General features: G+C 41.8%; 2 protein-coding genes across 2 annotated transcripts; both read right to left on the reverse strand.

Moving 5' to 3' along the window:
* Positions 1 to 769: 769 nt before the first annotated feature.
* On the reverse strand, positions 770 to 12,595 carry syncrip (synaptotagmin binding, cytoplasmic RNA interacting protein). Its single transcript, XM_030109890.1, is given in 12 exon segments — positions 770 to 2,961; positions 4,693 to 5,083; positions 5,366 to 5,487; positions 5,575 to 5,724; positions 6,792 to 6,815; positions 6,817 to 6,998; positions 7,096 to 7,231; positions 7,641 to 7,817; positions 8,656 to 8,877; positions 8,963 to 9,081; positions 10,608 to 10,767; positions 12,458 to 12,595. Coding segments are annotated over 12 exon segments (1,728 nt in total). The 5' UTR covers positions 12,461 to 12,595; the 3' UTR covers positions 770 to 2,919.
* A 2,659-nt stretch (positions 12,596 to 15,254) lies between these two features.
* LOC115401959 (uncharacterized) lies at positions 15,255 to 19,279 on the reverse strand. The gene is made up of 2 exons (XM_030110360.1): positions 19,191 to 19,279; positions 15,255 to 17,259 (listed from the first exon to the last, which is right to left on the reverse strand). The coding sequence occupies exon 2, from the start codon at positions 17,009 to 17,011 to the stop codon at positions 15,944 to 15,946; it is 1,068 nt and encodes a 355-aa protein (XP_029966220.1). The 5' UTR covers positions 17,012 to 17,259; positions 19,191 to 19,279; the 3' UTR covers positions 15,255 to 15,943.
* Between the last annotated feature and the right edge of the window lie 130 nt (positions 19,280 to 19,409).

Raw genomic sequence — 19,409 nt, forward strand, 5'->3', positions numbered from 1 at the left:
CTGAAAAAAATAATTTTATGCTGTGCATAGAGGAACACATTTAGCAGATTGTTAAAAATCTGGCTTGTCTTCAACATTTCAGAATGAGAAACTGAGTTCGATATTTATTCAAAAGGGAAATATATAGCCATACATTAATTCATATCACTGTGACTACATGTGTAAAATAATAAAAATATGTAACTGTATTTTGTAAAAGTTTTCATGTCTGGAGAGAATTTAAACTGTTAAATTTACACACAAATATCCAAGTTTAATATATTTATTCAATTTCTTTTCAAAATATTTAAAACATATTTAAAGTGCTTGCCACAAATATTGAACATAAGCACTTCTCTGTGGATACTTCTTGTAGAAAGATTCCAGGTAATTTATGAAACATTTATTGACATATTCTATTCTGCATGTAGAGATTTTCCTCCTTACTTCTTCCTGGACACGCAAAATCTCACTTTTGAAGTGGTGACGCTGAAGTAAACGAAAAGCACCTTCAACAGGTTGCTGCACAAAGCTGGAAAACGGAAAAGCTTTTACCAACATGGCAACCCTGGTTTTAACGTGCGTCACTTCCGTGTTGGGGATCCATTTGTTTTGAACAAATAGCCTAAAATTACTGTGGAAAAGTCATCTATCACTTAAAAACATTCCAGTTCATTGAAAGAGGTTGTTTATTTATTTACCTTTTAGTCTAATGCAAACAAAGTCCTCTTTGGGCATAAAGTTGACAAAAAAACAACAACAGCAACAAAAAAAAAACACAAAACCACAATCAAAGTCAATAACTTTATTAGAAAAATAGGTTTAACTCACCTCACTGTACAGTATAAAACATTTCATTTGCAAGACTGCAAACACACTTGTTAGCACAAAAAAAAAAACTTGACTCATTAAACCGGAGTTCCAAGAGTCAAATCTAGTTTGAAGTAAAAAAAAAATAATAATAATAAAAATAAAAACCTAACGTGGAGGAAGCTGCACAGTCATCTCTGAAGTGGAAGAGCTCCGACTTTAATGGCAAAACATCACAAGAAGGCAGAAACCAACCCAACGGAGGAGGAGAATAAAAAGCTGGTGATGTACGCTGCACGTCCAAACTCTACTCCGCGTTCTGGATTATTTGAATCAACGGGTGAGACTAAAAGTCACATATTTGATTGAACTCTAGTTTCATTCTAATTCTGAGTTCATGAGTCGCTGGGAAGAAGTTCAAGTTTTAGAGTGGAGGAGAAGGGGGGAGAATACAATTGAAAGAGGGGATATTTCCACTTAAAGTGCTCGGACATGAGAAAAACTGTTGAAAACAGCCTTGAAGAAGTTGAGCTCCGTCAATAATTTCCACGATACAGGCATGATTTGACCAGGGTTCATATGCAGGGCGTAATGGCACCGACTTCAAACTGAAATAATCCAAAACCTCCTGGAGGGGTTTTTTGTTTTAAAAAAAAAAAAAAAAAAAACTGCAACGTACATCACCGGAGTGTGGAGGCCTGAAACATCCCGCCAAGCCACAACAGAAATGTTAAGACAGCTGTCCCGTTGTGGAAGACGCAGGATGGCCGCCGCGCTCGTCGCGTTAAAAAATAACGGCTCTAAAAAAAAAAAAAAAAAAACCCAAAACTTTCTGTCCCGCCCACTACATCTTTGATCGCTTTCCGTCCAGACAGCGAGGCTCTTTCAGGCTCAGTCAAGTCTTACGACCACGTCTCGGGCTGCGTTCACACACACACGCACACACACACACGCATACACACACACACACGCACGCACACACACACACACACACCGGTGCAGCTCACGGCCCCGAGCCGGTCACTCGCGAAGAAACACGTGGAACTTTAGTGTTGAGGCTTGTGAATGCGTTATAATCAGATTGGTGCGTGCACGCTGGTTTTCACGGTGCAATTCTTCACTTTTATTTCATCTTGTTTCATCGCTATAAACCGCGATTACAGGTACTTGTCATCACATGTAATGAAAGATTCTTTTAAAAATGATCTCTCTGGAACTGAAGTACCCTCACACACGCTCCGCTTCTCCATACCAAGTGCTTTCGTGCCTTTGCGAACAAATCCCAGTGGTATTTCTTCTACATTTAACGCCGATGTTGAACTTCTCGTGTCGTGGCGTCGCAGCAGATCTGATGATTTTTCCAAACTTTGATTGATTTGAAGAGTTCTCAGCTCGTAGAAACCAAAAAGTCCTCCGACAAGCCTGAGCTAAGTGCCTTGTGTTGACATAATTTGACGTGATTTCAACTCCTCTGGCGTGAGCTGCACCGCCGGCGAGAACGCGGCCTTCGATAAGTGCTCCGTTGTTTCCTGTGCAAACCTCCGAGGTATCGGACCCTGCCTCCGTTTCCAAAAACGACGAGACAGAGCAGGCGCGAAACCGAGGTAGTAAACGAACCTTCTTTTTTTTTTTTTTCCTGGAATGCCCGACCTTCAACGGCCAGGAAGGGGGATCGCACCTCAACGCCACCTCAGATAATCATAGATTATCAATCCATCGTGAGGATGTAGTTCAATAAAGCACTCAAAAAGAAAATTTAAAAAAAAAAAAAAAAAAATGTAAAAAATTTTTGCTAAACCACTTCAAACTTTTACAATTAAAAAAAAAAAGAAAAAAAAAAGTGCAAAGCCTTTTCCAGGATGTCCATCATGAACTTGAAATCCAACTCAGAAAGTCTCAAATGGCAGATGTGGGATGGTACAGGGGAGGGAGGGAGGGGGCGGGGCTTATAAACTCTTTACAAAAAAAAAATATCTGATCATCTTCAATTGTGGTATCAAAACAAAACGGAAAAAGAAAAGAAAAGAAAAGAAAAGTCTGGAATACCATTGGACCTCTGAGTCAGTCTGTTGACCTTACCACTCCCATCCACTGGCAGCCTGCAGCACCGAACCGACGCTGGCCAAGTCTTCATAGCGATGCGTCAGGACCGGCCTCGACCCCTTTTTCCTGCTAGTCAGGTAACAAAAGGAAGCAATTAGAGGATGGACAACAGGATACGACCACACACTTAAATGCACTGCTGAGCCTCACACACACAGACCCACACACACACACACACACACACACTAAGAAGTGCAGAGGGAGAACTGTGTGAACGCATGAGTATGCAGAACAAGACTCTCACGCCCTCCGACGTTAAAACATGCAACATGTCAGTGAGGACGCCAAGCAGGTTCTGATCGTTAAACTGAGGCGAGGCGGGGGGGAGGAGGAGGAGGAGGAGGAGGTGAGGGTTAACGGCAGCCCACGTGTCGGAAAGCAACATTAAAAAAAAAAAAGCGAAGCATGCATGGCAGTTCTCCCACGGTAGCACAAAAAAACAAAAACAAAAAAAAAAAACCTCCAGATAAACATGCAAAGATTAGTATCCAGGCCTTCAACAGCTAGGTAGATCCTTCTGGGACAAGGAAAAGCTTCACTTTGAGAAGAAATCAAATTGTGCTTTCTGTCCTCCCACCACCCCGCCTCGGGAGGAGGTGACAAACGGGACAGACTGGAGGGGAGGGGGGGCGGGGCTTAACTCTTTAACAAACCAATTCGTGAGACATTTATTTCATTTTTTTTGTTTGGACATGAGAGGAACTCATAAGGATGGAGTATGTCACTACACATACAGAGCACTTGAGAGATGCCGACTAGAAGAAGTAGGTGATTTGGAATTTGATGGCATGCAGAGGTGACACTGTAGCATGTGGCCAACATTGGCAAACCTTTTTTTAGTCCATTTTCTTCCACAAGGAGCCTTTAAAAATTTGAAGGCAATTTGAAGAGAGAATTTGCCGAAACATGAATTTGCAACACAATTTGAAGTTTTGTACACGTGTGCGTGTATGTTTATTAAAGCAGACAAACAGCAAAGAATACAAGCCAAAATGTAAAGCCAAAAAATAGGACTGCAACGGTCCTTTTTTTTTTTTCTTCTTCTTCTTCTCAATAACAAGACACGCGTTACTCTGTGACAATACAAATTGTATTTTCATTTGTTTTAAATACATGTTTAGGAGACATATGCTTTGTCGCTGTTAGCTACTTAAAACATGGAAACCAGAAGTTCTAAAAACAGACATAAAGCTATAGCCAAATAGACAGCTCGAGCACATATTTGCATCTAAAAATTTGTTATGGAAAATCTTTAAACGACCATCTTTTTTTTTTCTTTAAAAAAAAAACAAAAACAAAAACAAAAAAAAAGGAGGAAAAACCAGTTCGCCAGAAACAGGTGGGAGTGTGACTACGGTTTGAGTCCAAGCGGATTATTAAAATATGTACAAAAAGTTGTTTTCTTGCCAGATGTCACCAATTGAGGGGAAAAAAAAACAAAAACAAAAAAATGCAGGCAACCGTATGGGATTGAGGGCCAATCAGATCAAGTCTCTAAATAAAAAGACAAAAACAAAAAAAAAAAAAAAAAAGGAACCAAACACGTATTTTGTTATCAAATCCCTACTTGGTTTACTTCCACTGTTGCCCAAAAGAATCCTGATAAAATTCCTGGTTGTCAGATTTGTAACCGGAATAGTTACCAGAATGGTCACCACCTTGGAGCGGTTGCTGAGCAATGGGTTGAGAGCCCCAGTTCTGATTATTGGTCTGGCGACGCTTGGAATCTGGCTGGTTGTACCCGTCAGCTTTGCGCTTTCCTCCTACATTTCCACCGCGGCCACCCCGCGCACCACGTACCCCTCTTCGCCCTCTCGGCTGCACGCCTCCTCTTGCTCCCCGCCCGCCGCCGCCGCCGCGGCCTGGTCCGGGCCCGCCGCGCTGGGAGAAGCCGGCCCTGCCCCTGGGTGCCCCGGCGCCGCCGCGTCCCCTGGCCGGCGAGGCTCCGCCCCGGGCGCCCCTGCTGCCGCCCCGCCCCCGGCTGGGCGCCTGGAAGTCGTCGTAGCCGTAGTAGGGGTCGTCGTAGCCGCCGCGGTAGTTGTGATAGTCGTAGCTGTAGTAGTCATAGTAGTCCTCGTAACCGTAGTAATCCGGGGGGTAGGAGTAGCCGCCCCGGCTGCCGCCTCGGCCCCGGCTTCTCACCGGCGGGGGCATGTGGGGAGGGGGAGGGTAGTAGTAATAGTCATCATACCTGACAGAACAGAGCAGAGATTAAAAAAACAGAGCCGAGGAGAGAACGCTGGAACTCTTAAGTAAGGAAATAGAAATCCACAACGCAACAAACTTTTTCCATTTTTGCTTCAAATAATGATTTAATTCATTTGCTGTGGAATTGTCAAAAAATGCAACGAGTGGCAGGTTTTCCCGCATTACTGTGTTTTAAACTGAGGTTCGCTTTTTCACAGCTGCTTTTCAGACCCAACGTTGATAATCTAGTATCTGATGTGGTTTCGTAGGAGGAAGAGTTTCTTACATTTGTGTTTTGGCGGCTTGTCTCTGGGCCTTGCGCTCCTTCCTCTTCTGATCTGGTGGCTTAGCGAAAACGATCTCGATGGGCTCTCCCTCCAGCTCCTTCCCGTTCATCTCCTCTAATGCCTGAGAAGAGACACAAGACGCAGGTCAGCGTCTCACAACCAGGAAATGCTCACTCTTCCAAAACGATGCTCCAAAATAAAGGCAAACCTTCACTGCACCGTCCCGCTCCTCAAAGTGAATGAAGGCGTAGTCTTTCAGCTTCTTGACTCGCTCCAGTTTTCCAAACTGACTGAAGGACTTCTCCAGGATTTCCTCTGTAACACTGTTGGCCAGGTTCCTCACAAATAAAACCTTCACCTGTGACACAAAACAACATCTCACATCAGTCCCACAACAGGTCCCCTTTGATACCATGCCTTCATTCTGTCAGTGAATGTACCCAATTTAATTCATTTCAAATAAATTTTAACCTTCAACAACAGAAAACGTTGGCAGGTGGAGGAATACAGGATGCATATGGTTCAGTTTTTTTGTTTTTAATTTTTTTCATCTGGGGAGATTCCATCAAGTACACTCTGCGCCACAACAAAGAAAAACTTGAAAATTTCAATTTAAGAGATTAGATGTAGAGCTGAACGATATATTGTTATCATATCGATATCACGATATGAACATTCAGGACATTAGTTTCTCAAAATCAACGATGTCAAGATTTCCCTTGCTTGCTCTGCGTGTAAGCTTGCCCATGCACAGGTAAGGCCAGCCAACCACAAACCTCGTTTACTGGTTGACAGCTGATAGCAGAGGACGGTTGCAGAATCTGCACAAACGAGTTTGGTGGTAGTGGCAGTGAGTTCTCATAAATAAAACTGCATTGTTTTTACATCCTTTTGTATTGTGATGTTTTTATTTTTCTGAAAAATGCTTAACTTTCACTGAATCCATTGTAATATATCGTATCGATATCGAGATATCTGGCATGGATATCGAGATATGAAATTTTGCCCATATTGTTCAGCCCTAATTAGATGGAACATCTTTACTGGCCCGGCCCACTCAGGATGAAAGTGGACTGTATGTGGCTCCTGAACTAAAACAAGTTTGACACCCTTGACCAAAACAATTGCTTCAGTGACTGTGAACAATTAAGATTTGACCAGAATGTGTCATATTTTTGTTGTTTGATAACATTTCTATGCAAGTTTAAAACTGAGAAACATTTTGAAAACCAATTTCTTTGTGTGTACGGGACATAAGAACTTCCTGAAATTGTTTAGGTTGGACAAGGCTAATTGTATTTTCATTGGCTCCGAGCACATTTCTTGTGTAAACTGACATCCAAAACACAACAGAAGTTCTCCGTTTTCACCTGAAAACATAACGGTGTCTACGTCTACGAAATTTTTGTTATCTGTGAGGTTCACCTTGGCCATCACTTCTGGATCGGGGGTCCTCGATGGGGTCGGCCCACTCCACCGTCACGACGTTTCCCCACACCTTCACCTTGCCGCTCATTAGCCGGCGGCGGGCCTGAGCTGCCGTCTTGTGGTCTTCGTACTCGAGGAAGCAGAAGCCGCGGTTCTTCTTCTTGTCGTCGGGTTGATGGTACAGTATGACGTCACTGAGCCCCTCTGGATCAACACACACACACACACGTTGAGATTGATTAGTGATCAGCTGCTACACCGTCAAAAGCACAGAGAACAGTCGCTGATGGAGAATTGGTACCTGTGACTTTAGCAAACTCTTCAACAATCTGCTCCTTTGTTTTACTCTTGGGAATGGAGCCAACAAATAGCCTGTTGTTAGCGACAGATATACACACGCCGATGTGTTTGCCCGGGCGAATCTCATGATTGTTACACTGGAAGAACACAAAAAAAAAAAAAAAAAAAAAAAAAAGCCAGTCAAAACTGCTGCGATCACAAATCATTACTACCAATCAATTGTGACAATACTTCTTCATTTTATCACACTTCAAACACATCATATGACATTTGACCACTTCGAATTGTGTTCGTCATAGAAAATGGGGAAAAAAATATCCAAAGAATCTTGATTAAAAAGTAAAAGCAAGCACTAGACTGTTCTCAACAGCTTCAAAAGAATCGATGCAAAGAGCCAGGAAGTAATATTTACACTGCAAGTACAAAGAGCTCAATGTTAATCATGTGAAGCTTGTCAAGTTGTAAAACTGGCAGACAGCACCAACAGTCCCTGAATAAACGTGTCCATTGTGGAAGCTGGCCTGCAGCATTCCTGACTCGACTTACCAGCTTCACCGCTTCCTGCGCCGCTTCTTTCGTGCAGAACGTGACGAAGGCGTAGCCCCTGTTAAGGCCGCTGAGGGGGTCCATCATCAGCCTGAGGTCCCAGATGGGTCCGGCCTTCTCGAAGAGAGGAACCAACTCGTCCTCGAAAAGGTCACGGGGAATCTTGCCAACAAATATCTGGGGAATAGAAGATTTACAGACACACGTTAGGATTACAGGATAACAATGTAAAGCCACATCTCTGAAGACACACAGTCCTGTTGCAACAAATCAGAGAAGCACCAGATCATATCATCAAAAACCTCTCACTGTTTTAAAATGCACAAGCTGCTGAAGTTTCTCAGAGAAACTCATTTCATTGAAAAGGTTCATGTGTTTCCTTGGTTTGTTGACAATCTGGTGACGCCTGAAACATGTGAAATAATACAGCCTTAAATTATCGAGGTCATTTGAATATTTTGTGATCCCCTACAACAGGAGTGCCAAATCTGATCTGTCAAACCAGCAAGCTTATAGCAAACATTTCAAAGAAAACCTTTTTTTTTTCTTCTTTGAAACATTGGGCATGACACAACACAGACATCGGTATGAAAGCTAACTCATTACTGTCAAACAAGCCTCAAAGCCACGTTGTCAGGGTGACTTTATAAAAACATGAATGCAGCAGATACAGGATTTGTTGGAGACATTGCACTGTATTTTGCTCCTCGAAGTATCATTAAAATTAGGTTTAAATTTGAAATTGTAGTATCGTCCAATATAGACATTTTAATCATATATGCTCTGCACCACAACAAAGACATACTGTTGAACAGTTTAAAATGAAAGGTTATTTTGGAACTATTCTACCAGTATGGCCTACTCCAGATGAAACTGCTCTTTATGCGGCCCCTGAACTGTAACATGTTGAACACCCCTGGTTTCCATGGTTTGTTTACAACCCAGTAGAGAGCCTGAGAGTCACGTGAAATAATTCTAATGCCATTTGAATATTTTATACTTTTCCTGTATGTACCTCTGTTCCCACAGTGGGCTGGGACCCGGAGTAGACCTCCTCAGGCGGGGGCCCGCCATACTTTCGCTGGCCGGTCGTCACGTCGAGCGTGTAGTTGGTTCTATCCAGCAGCTCTTTGATTTTGGCCTCATCGGGTCCTTTAGTGGAATCTGAAACTTTTGTCCCTTGTTTCTCTCTCTGCCTGTAAGTCTTCATCACCCCGCAGAGAAAGGCACTTTTGTTCTGGAAGGTCAAGGTTATACAATGACACAGCTTCTTTTAATACCAACAGCTGGTGGTAAATACTCTCAAAGACGCTTCAATTTACCTGCACGTGTGACAGATCACTCTCTTTGAACTGGACCAGCACCTGCAGGGCTCCCTCCTCGTTGAATTCTTTCAGAGCTTCAATCGCCCTCTCATCGAGGTCACTGTGTGCTACCAGGCCTGAAAAACAACAATAAACATTTAAGGTAAATCATAAGAGATTTGTCTGTTTGAGGATTTGCATCATTGATCATTCATAATTATCAAGTTCAAGAAAAAAGTAAAAATATGCTATACATATTTGTATCAGAGATGCAGAACATGAATTTAAATATACGTATCCATATACACAGTTGAGTAATAAATACACCCTTATGCCACAGCTCCGCTGTATACAGTTTATTTCAAACTCTTTTTCCAAAGGCCAACTTTCAGTTTGACGTCTACCAGAAACACTGACGTAAGCTGATGTTTCTCACACAGACGTGAAGCCCAATTATGCTATTTCCCCCCCAAAAATCAATAAAATAAGTCCTCTCATCAATCCCGAACCTGATGAACATCTTTTGCTGCCTTCATTTTACCTGCTGTTTTGTTTCTGCCCACTGGGCCAGAATTACTGCCAAATTAACGCCAACCGAGGACGGATTAGTGCGAATTAAAAAGCCAATGTGAGGCTGGTGGGATGAATTTTGATTACAATGCAGGATTTAACTCAACTTTCAGGCTTATTTCCCTGGTGGATCTACGTTTAAACTCAATTTCTAAAAATAGCTTTGTTGAGTTTTCCTTGTCATTAAGATGTAACGAAACCCTCAATTTTAGCTAATTTGCTGGTGAATCATGAGCTCTTCAAAGTTAATGTGAGACAATATTAAAATAAATGCAAATTACAAATGTACAATAAATAAAATGCAACATTGAAAATGCTTAGATGTGTCTTACAGTTAAATTCAGAGTTAACTGTAAATCAAATAATTATTTAAAAATGTCCCGGAGTTCAACTTTATTTAATATAAAATCTCATTTTACAATATTGTTCCATGTTTCTTCATTTTTGTTATCAGGACATGATTGTTTCTTGCTGAGAGGACCAAAACAATTGTCAACAGCTCACAGAAGAGGATATTACTCTAATTTGTAAACGTTAAGAGACCGGGTCAAATTCCAGGTATGATCAAAATGTAGCATAAACTCAGTTTTCTTTTCATTGTCAGTATTCCCTCCCAACACGAAGACACACTAAAAGGACGTTAGTCCTTTTTTTAATATTGCTACTCAAGAACACGGCATGTCGGCAAGCTTTTATGATCCTCTCTTGTGGACAATACCGTAAACAAAGGGTTAAAAAATTGAAAATAATTTGATAGCAGGGTGAAACAGTATCGGCTCAGATTCCCGGTGAAGTGCTGTGGAAACTGGCTTGTACTTAAAATAGAAGCAACTCAATACTTCGTGTCATTCAAATGTGGAAAAAATGTATAGATGGCTGTGTCCAGGGAAAATCACCTGAAAGATTCTATTAATAATTTATGACACCAGCACAAAGGGCATTTATTTACAGTAGATTCAATTCATGTAAGCTGTGTACCAACAGTACGGAGTCACACAAAAGCAAACATGTTTACAAAAAACTTAACACATTGTGCATTGTCTACAGGACTGTGATGTCTGAACAGAGACCCGGTGCTGAGGCTTCATCTCACCTGCTACATAAAGTTCATCTAACTTCTCAGCGACTTTCTGAGGTAAACCAGCCTCCAGTAAAGCCGGGAAGTGTTCTGAGTGGGTGACCGCTGCCGTAGTGTCCATGGGTTCCTCTGTGCCGTTCCCGTTTACATGATCTGTGGCCATGTCTTCAGACATCTGTGCACAAGGGATTAAAGCACAATCAGGTATTGCAATGTTTCCATGCACAAAATAAAGCAGATCATTTATCATTTTTTTTACAGTTCTCATCAAGTCAGAATATTGAAGACACACAATATTATCAACACTTTGCGCTTTCAAGCGTGAAAAGGTTAAAGTCCCACTGATCATCTGAGCTCAGTCAGGCCTTATGTACATTCCATGTCCATGGACAATTACAGCTTTTCTGAGGCTACACTGGATTGCATTGAACACATTTTGTTGTGTATACTGCATATTTCACGTGATCACACATGATCAAACACTTTACATGAAAAGTTTGTTTATATAGTCTTTGCTGAAGGTTTTATGGAGCCAAAACAGAGGTGCTGAAGAGCCGCAGGCTGCAGACGATTAGTTTACACTACAGGAGAGCAAGCGGGACAACAATTTTCATTCCAGTGTTTTGAATGTACAGCAGGATTGACAACAAAGTTCACTTTGACATGGACTTGAGAAGCACACAGCCGAAGACAAGTGACACATGGATATTAATGAGCTTTTTACATTACAGACCAGGTTGTTGAAGAAGTGTGGAGACTGAAGATTACCACACTAATTACACATGTATGTGCTAGTAAATGTGGCTTGTAGGAATTAGTACTGCAGCTTCACAGCACTTCTGTATTGGGCCTCACTGTCATGCTTTCCTCTATCTGATCTGTGTGTACACACACGCACTGCTCCACCATCTCTGTGGTTACTGGGTAGAATAGGGACAACAGATTACGTGTACAGTTTGGCGCCATCATTCAAGACAAGACACCCTTTAAATGCTGCAACGACGCCTTCACATTGTCTAATATCAAGTCAAATAACACTTTGCTGATGTGACATTAAACAAGTAAAAGCTCATACAGTCATACAGCCACACTGATGGAGAAATCCAAATCACAACAAACTCGCAATTGAAACCTTTCTCACGCAACTTAAACAATTAAGACAGTCTAATGAATTTGATTTAATATCAAAACAACGCTAATGTATATTTGTATGCGAACGACGGTGAATATATTATAAAAGACAGTTTAAAGAAAGTTGTATTCATTACATATTGACATGTATGTAAACAACAACTCTCCCAACATGTGCAAACTATTACAATCATCTGAAATGATGTAAATAAAGAGTTGACAATAAAGACTCATTACATTGAAGCTGATTCACTGTAGCGACTATAACAACTACAAACCGGTCAAGACCACGTGAGAGCGCCTGAACCACGAACAGCCAGGTATAATTACATACAAAACACCATCCTGTGCTGTTATCATAACAGCTTAGCAAGACGTTTGTGTGAATGGTTTCATTCACATCCACCACGCCTCTGGATGCTAGCTTTAGCTCTCATCGCTGGCTCGTGCGGGCCCGACGTGTCGCGTGGAACCGCGGCTCCGCGGCTTCATATCAACGCGTATACAGCCTTGCACTGGAGTTTTCTACTAATTCGCGTTACTTCTGTTTACTTGAGTAATGTGCATACCGTGAACCGGACGTCAAGTCGGAGCGGGCCTGTTTTTCAAAATGCCGGGTAGCCGAGCGAAGGAGCCGCCGTGATGCTAGCGAGCTGCCCGGCGTGCAAAGGAGGGAGCGGGGAAACGGAGGGAACCCACACAGCGGCTTCGCGGGGGACTCGGCGCGTACCTACCATGCGAATTTAAACTCGGGTGCACGATGCCTCTCCGCCGTAATCCAGGTGGAACTAAAAAAAAAAAGGGAAATATTCACACCGCCGCTTTTCGGCTCAGTTTCTTTACTCCCGGTGAAACAAAATGGCGACTACGTAACGTCGCGAGCTCTGCTCCGCTCTTGCAGGCACGGGGCTTCCTGAACGGTATCCCACGGGCCGCTGGCTCCACTCTGGGATCCACTGTTTTTTTTCTGTTCAATCTTAAAATAACTTTATTAATACAATTTCACATAACACAGTTGACTTGTATAAAATTCACTTAATTTTAATTGTAATAACTACGCAAAAGTGTTAAACTTTTTTGTCATTTGGCCTCAATTCCTTACTGATCATTCTTAAGTATAGGGAGAGATAGTATTAATGCTTTTAGAGGAACACTGCTCCCAGTTATTGACAGTCATATTATCATATAAGTATAAAACATCTGCTCGATGATTCTTTGTACAAATTACAGGTCAATTATTCGCGCTGAAAGTTTGCTTGCTTAATCTGTTATTGTAGTTTAATGGATGAATAATGTAATGTTGAACATTGATCTGCTGTTGTCTACTGGTGATGCTAAGAAGACAGTGATGTTTCAAAGAGAGATGATACAGTGTGTCACCATGGGAAATATTATGGGATCATGTAAGAGGTCACTGAGCCACTTTCATGCCTTAGACCTGTATTTACATAATTATTATTATTGCATTTACCTTATTTGTGGTTTGTAAAACATCTTTATTTTTAAGAATATCATGTACCATGATTTTGAATGACAAAAACGAATGTATTGATCACTGCTGGTAGTAACCACATTAAATTTGATTAATATCAATACAATTTCTAATTTGTAAGATTAGATTGTAAAAATTACACAGATAGTCCACCGTTACAACACAGACAAAAAAGGCTTATTGACAACAACAGCTATACTCATTGACGCCTATTTGTGTTTGATGTGACATGGTCATTGCTGCAGCCTGCCTCAACTGTATGTCTTTGTTTTATGTTTTGCATGTGCTTGAAATGTGGCCTCTAAGATATGATTTTGTTAGTCTATACATTTTTTGATGTTGTATAATTTTAGGAGAGGGTTTGCAATGTGTGCAAAATCCGAAAACTTGATAAAATATTGATTCACCCCCAAAATATCTGACTTTTACTGGTTTGTCGGAATATCTTGAGAAAGGACTTAAGGTCCTAGTCCCCGGTTTTGTTTTTCCATTGCCTGTATTGCATGAACTGCTTTGACGTGCTCTGGTTATGTGCCATATGTTTCTTTTCCTTGTGGCCTGCTGTTGTTATAATTATAGTTTTTTTCATTAGTTAAATTTTAACAATCATTTTTTTTTAGGTTGCCAACTGGCCAGGAACTATAGCTGGAAATTCGCCATAAACACTAACGCTGCCTCTTTTACTGTACAATAAAGAAGGGTGACTGCCCACGTAGTCATAAATCAATAAACTCAGGTGAATTAAAGTAATTTTAAATATTAAACAGCATTTACAATTTTCAGGTTGCAGCTATCACAGCTTTCAGAAAATGAACAGTGTTAACACCAACGCAGTCCTCATGAATCTGTTGAAAGACCTGCTCAAATCATTCTGAAGTGGTTCAACACTTATTTCCATGTCTTTGAGTTATTGGCAGAAACAATTAAGACATATGTCCGCACAGTAATAGTCATACAGTAAATACTGTATGTGTAACTAGGCTTATCAGGCACAACTCACTAGCGAGAAACACTAAGCAGTAACAGGAGCTGTGTGTGAGTCCAGTAATCAATCACAGATTTATGTAATAAGTAATAATCATGTCAGTTTTTATTGGTCTATACCTAAAGGTAAGGGAGAGTAATTACTTTGTTTTATGGGTGCATTGGTAGCCATATATATATAACAATGAAACAATTCCAAAAAAAAGCATGTATGCAATACCCTTTCACATCAGTAGGTGGCAGTAGGTTTTTAACTAGTTTGTACTTGATGCAACAGGTGACAGTGACCAGGAGCATTGAGGCTCGTGAGACGGCGGGATAGTGATGGAGAAGTTTTTGAAACGGAAAATTGTTGAGAGAAATTTGTGTGCAAGAACATGTTTTCTACTGTTGACACACCTAAAAGAGCGGACACCAAGCTTCAGTATCTTAAATCGCAAGTTGGTTTGTTTTAACTGAAGCTAACAGCCGTCTCGTTCCAATGAGTCCTTCATTTGCGACCGTGGCTCTTTCACAGACCGAAATACATCCCCTGGAAACACGGTGTCTTTTGTGAACTTGTGGACTAAAGGTCCATTATGATGAATGTCAAAGGACCGTGGAGGCCCTCATTTCAGGGTTTACTGTATGCTTAATCATCTGTAATACTTTTGGGACTTCAATCCTTCTCTAAAAAAACTGTATTTGCCAAAGACCACGATGTTTGTTTCAAGTATATACTTCTTCAGCAGTCTGTCTTGGTTTATATTCCAGATACATTGCGTATCAGGACGAGGAGAACACTTGCACTGCTGCTTCTCCTTGACAGGCACCAGCAGAAGATGACGGTTTTGGGTTCACCCACTCAACTCATCTCGTCGCTGGACTGAGGTTCGACAGCCGGCGCCATCAGCAGTATTTCCGCATGAGTGCTGAGCAGATGGAGGAACTTCTGTCCCTCACTGGCCCAGAACTGACAAAACAGACCACCAACTACAAAGCTGCAGTCAAGCCCAAACAGATACTTCCTGCTGGACTGAGGTAATTGAAAAATGTCATTGACAGGGAAAGAGAGATCAAAATTGAACAAACTTTTTTATTCACAAAAACACATCGATTATAACTTATAAAAAAATTGTCACTTTTAACAGCTACAACAAAAGAACAAAAGATGAAATCCATTGGAAAATCACATTAAAATAATTTTTGTAAAGTGGAAATTCATAAGAAAGAACTTCATGAAGTTTTAAATATTTGCCCTAATGACATGGGAGGAATGCTGTACACCACAACACAACAATTTCAAGCGAACAATTAGTAGAGCAACAAAATAGCCCGGAACTGACTTGTAGCTAAAATGTCTACATGCGTAACAAGACGCAGAGTCTGGGTTTGTTCAATACACAAGCCATGGGTGGATGTGGTACCAGGCTGCCTTAAAGCTCCTCCTCCTCCTCCTCCTGTCACCATCAAACTCCTTGGGAATGTTAATTTTGGCTGCATTGGTGGGTCTTAACATCTGCTGATATCTGTGGAGAAGAATAATGTCTGACTATATGTAAATAACACGTATTCTACAGGACCACGTTATAGAAACTGCACGACACTGCATAACATGCACACACACATACTCACAGGCTCAAACAGATACAAGAAAAATAATCTTTTATATGGTTTTTCTATTAATGCACACATTCATTCACTCCTACGTGGTCAAACTATATACATATATATTACATCCAGTCTTCACTCACTGTCCATGTCACTACACTACTGATGGGCAATGGTTTGTCAGGGCACAGCACACAGTTACAATCTTATCCAGCAGTGTTACTTCTTCACCTTCACATGGAAGAATCATGTGTACGGGTATGGTCCCTGACAAGATTCTATATTTCTGACAGATGTTTCCAATGACCTTTTCAACATGAATCCTCAAATGTGCTATTTTCCTCGTTTCCTCCTCATCTCTGGCTGCTAACTGACAGCAGCCTTTTGTAAATGCTGGGAGTTTGACCTCCGCCCACATCATACCCGCACATTCCTGGATGTCAAAACCTGTGTCAGCCAAGACGATGTCTCCAGGTAACAAATTGTCCAGAAAACCACTGTTGAATGTGATATGTTTGTCACTGGTGCGACCTCCCCAGCCTTTCGATAAGAAACAAATGGCTCCCCGGGGTGTAATACCCATTAAATACTTCATCGAGTGGTTTTGCTTGTAGCTGGAAAAAATTTGGGCACGTGCTTTCAGATTGGAGGGTTTCTCAGTGAAAACTTCAAAACAATCTATAATCACTGCAACTCTGTGCCCAAAGGCTTCCGCAAACTGGTGAGGCATCGTTTTGTGCAGAGTGTCTCTGTCAGGCCATGTAATGGCACGCCTCAAGTTCGCATGCATGAACGACACCATTTCATTAAATGTTCTGTACACCGTATTTGGGGAAACACGAAAAAGATGAGCAAGGTGTTGCACAGGCAGATCCAACCGCAGAAGCATGAAGGTTAATAGAACCATGTGAAAGGGAGTGAGAATTTTCCTTTGAGTGGGCATGAGAGGCATCAAAAAACGGAATAAGGCCATAAAAGCTGCCAGGTTTGGGAGACCTGTGTTGTACTGTACTTTGTCATCATCCTCTTCAAAGAAGCCATCACCCATTCGGCGCTGATCAAGTTCGTGCCGCAGCTCAGCGTTTTCTTTCAACAGGCGGTTTACTTCTGCACGCCTCAACTCACAGAGGTCACATTCAGTCTGTGTGGCATCCTGACTGGTGCTGTGTGTGTGTGTGTGTGTCATCTTCTGTGACCAGCTGACTGCTTTCTTCCTCAGCATCAGGTGTCACGTCCTCACTCTGTTGATTTTGTCCAGGCTCCGACGTCCCCTCCTCGGTCTGCAGCTCTCCAGTCTCTGCATCCCGGCGGACTCCCGTCTCTGGTGCTTGCGGTGACACTTTCCGTAGCTGCTTCTGCCTACGTCGCCTACAGAGCGCGCTGCATTGGTCGGTGTGACCGATGTGTGTCCCGGATGTAGGGATGGAGCCCAGTCTGGATCAGTCTCCATCATTTCATAGGCTGGTTGACCTGCAAACACAGGTTAGGTTTTATTGAGAAAGCTAATAAACACTGGATGCTTGCATGACATTGCATACTGGTAGGTTAATCACACATGCTGCCAGGTCAGATTGTGAGTTACAAGGACTGTAACTATAGACAAGCGCAGATGGATTTGTTGTTGTGCTGATTGTTTCTCAGGCAGCAAAATATGTCAGATGATGTTACCATCATCTGACATATTTTGCTGCCGACTCTGATGTCCTCTAGGATGTGTTGTAAATCAGTTATAACAAACAAATCAACGACTGTATGTTTATTTTCAAAAGGGAATCAGAGCTGATGTGTTGATGTTTGTTGCAGTGTACCAGGCAGTGTGTGTTTGTCTCTACTTGTCTGTGAGGACAGAACTGACATGACGTGTTCTCTTTTGGACAGCAGGCCTGACTGGATCTTTAAAGTCACTCCCTCGATAATGTTTAAATTTAAGATGAAGAAATAAAATTAACAGATTTAGCATGTAGAGATTATCCCATTTCTACTGCCCTCTGACTGGAGTGTACATGTGAAGTTGGCTCGCAGCTGGGTGAGGCTAGCTGCAGCTGCACTAATGTAACTTCATTCAGAAAGAAACTGCATTTTCAGTAACATCGAAACAAATAAACTTGCTTACTTGCCTTTATGAAAATGGCGAGAGCAAACAAGCATGTTGTCAGATATGGAGTCGAAAGTGATGCTCTTTCGTCTCACTGCTCCGACCCACACCATCCGACATCTCTTTATAATTTCCTCAGTCTGCTCTCCGTAATTTCTTTTCTACGTGGGAAACTGTAAAAAATGTAAATTGCCGTCTGTCCTTGTCCTATTCCATCGACATGAGCTATTATGTCAGCCTTTCTTGCAACATGATCTTCCCATTTTGGACAAAATAATGCTGCATTCAAAAACGTGAATCACAGATAGTTGCTCGCAAGCGAGACCTGGCCCGGGAATATGGCGGTTCAATCCCACAATGCAACAGCGTGACGTCAACTGCAAAGGACCGATTGCCCACAATGCATTGCAAGATATCACGTCTCCTTTCGAGCCCTATGGGCTCTATGCAAACTCAACCACTCTTTTTTTTTTTTTTTTTTTTTAATACTTATTGGTAACAACAATGATACAACATCCAATCGGGGATTAATTTTCTTATAATGACAAAATAGAACTACAACAGAGTCGAGGCAACAATGACAACAGAAACAACAGAGAGAGAAAAAAAAAAAAAACTCAACCAACTTCCTGAACTTCAGGAGGCTCCTTGTTTCCTGTCTTTCATGATAGGATGAGCTGATTAATGCAGGTGTGTCTGTTGTTACAGAGGTTGGGACACCTGGATTAATCACCTCGTCCTATCATGAAAGACATGAAACAAGGAGCCTCCTGAAGTTCAGGAAGTGGTGAAGTTGTGCATAGAGTCATTGTGCAGAACATTCATTAACTGCAGGCACACACACCAGATGGCCCAGTGCTTGTTGATGCACGTGGATTCTGTGTCCTCTGCTTGTACGTCCCTTCTTCACTTTCAAGACCTTAGTTTGTTTCTCTGTCCTGACTTTGAAAACCACTTTCTTCAACGGCCACTGTGTCTCTCTTTCTGTTATGCCACTCAACCAACATGTGCCGCCTCTCTTCAGCTCACTTGCTAGAAACATCTGGCTCTGTCTGAGCTGCCTCGCCATTATTTAATTCAATGAGTAGAAATAGGACGTTATGTTCCTTGGCTTTTTTATCTGTATCAAACAAAACAGAGGAATCCACCACGTGTTAGCAAATAATAATAGGATGAAATGTTGCTGGCTTTCTAGTGTTATAAACATTAGCAGCTCACGGTTAGCCTTGTGATCATCTAGCTGCCAGCTACTGCTAATAACATAAAGTTAATATTTCTCTCAGAGGTATAAACCGGGTTCATTTACCTTTAGTCTCCCTGGTAGGTCTGTCGTTCATCTGGGTATCCTCCACATTGAAAGCCAGTAAGCTGCAGCTGTCTTTCCCTCGCTCGCGCTCATGTACACGCACGCAACACGTACGTTGACCAATCAAATCAGCGAATGTCATGAATTCTAGCCAATCAGAGGCAGAGTAGAAATGGTCCGCCTGGCTCACGCTGAGAGGCACATTGGGGGGATTTAAAA

Source organism: Salarias fasciatus, chromosome 15 (genome assembly GCF_902148845.1).
Source record: "Salarias fasciatus chromosome 15, fSalaFa1.1, whole genome shotgun sequence".
NCBI lineage: Eukaryota > Metazoa > Chordata > Actinopteri > Blenniiformes > Blenniidae > Salarias > Salarias fasciatus.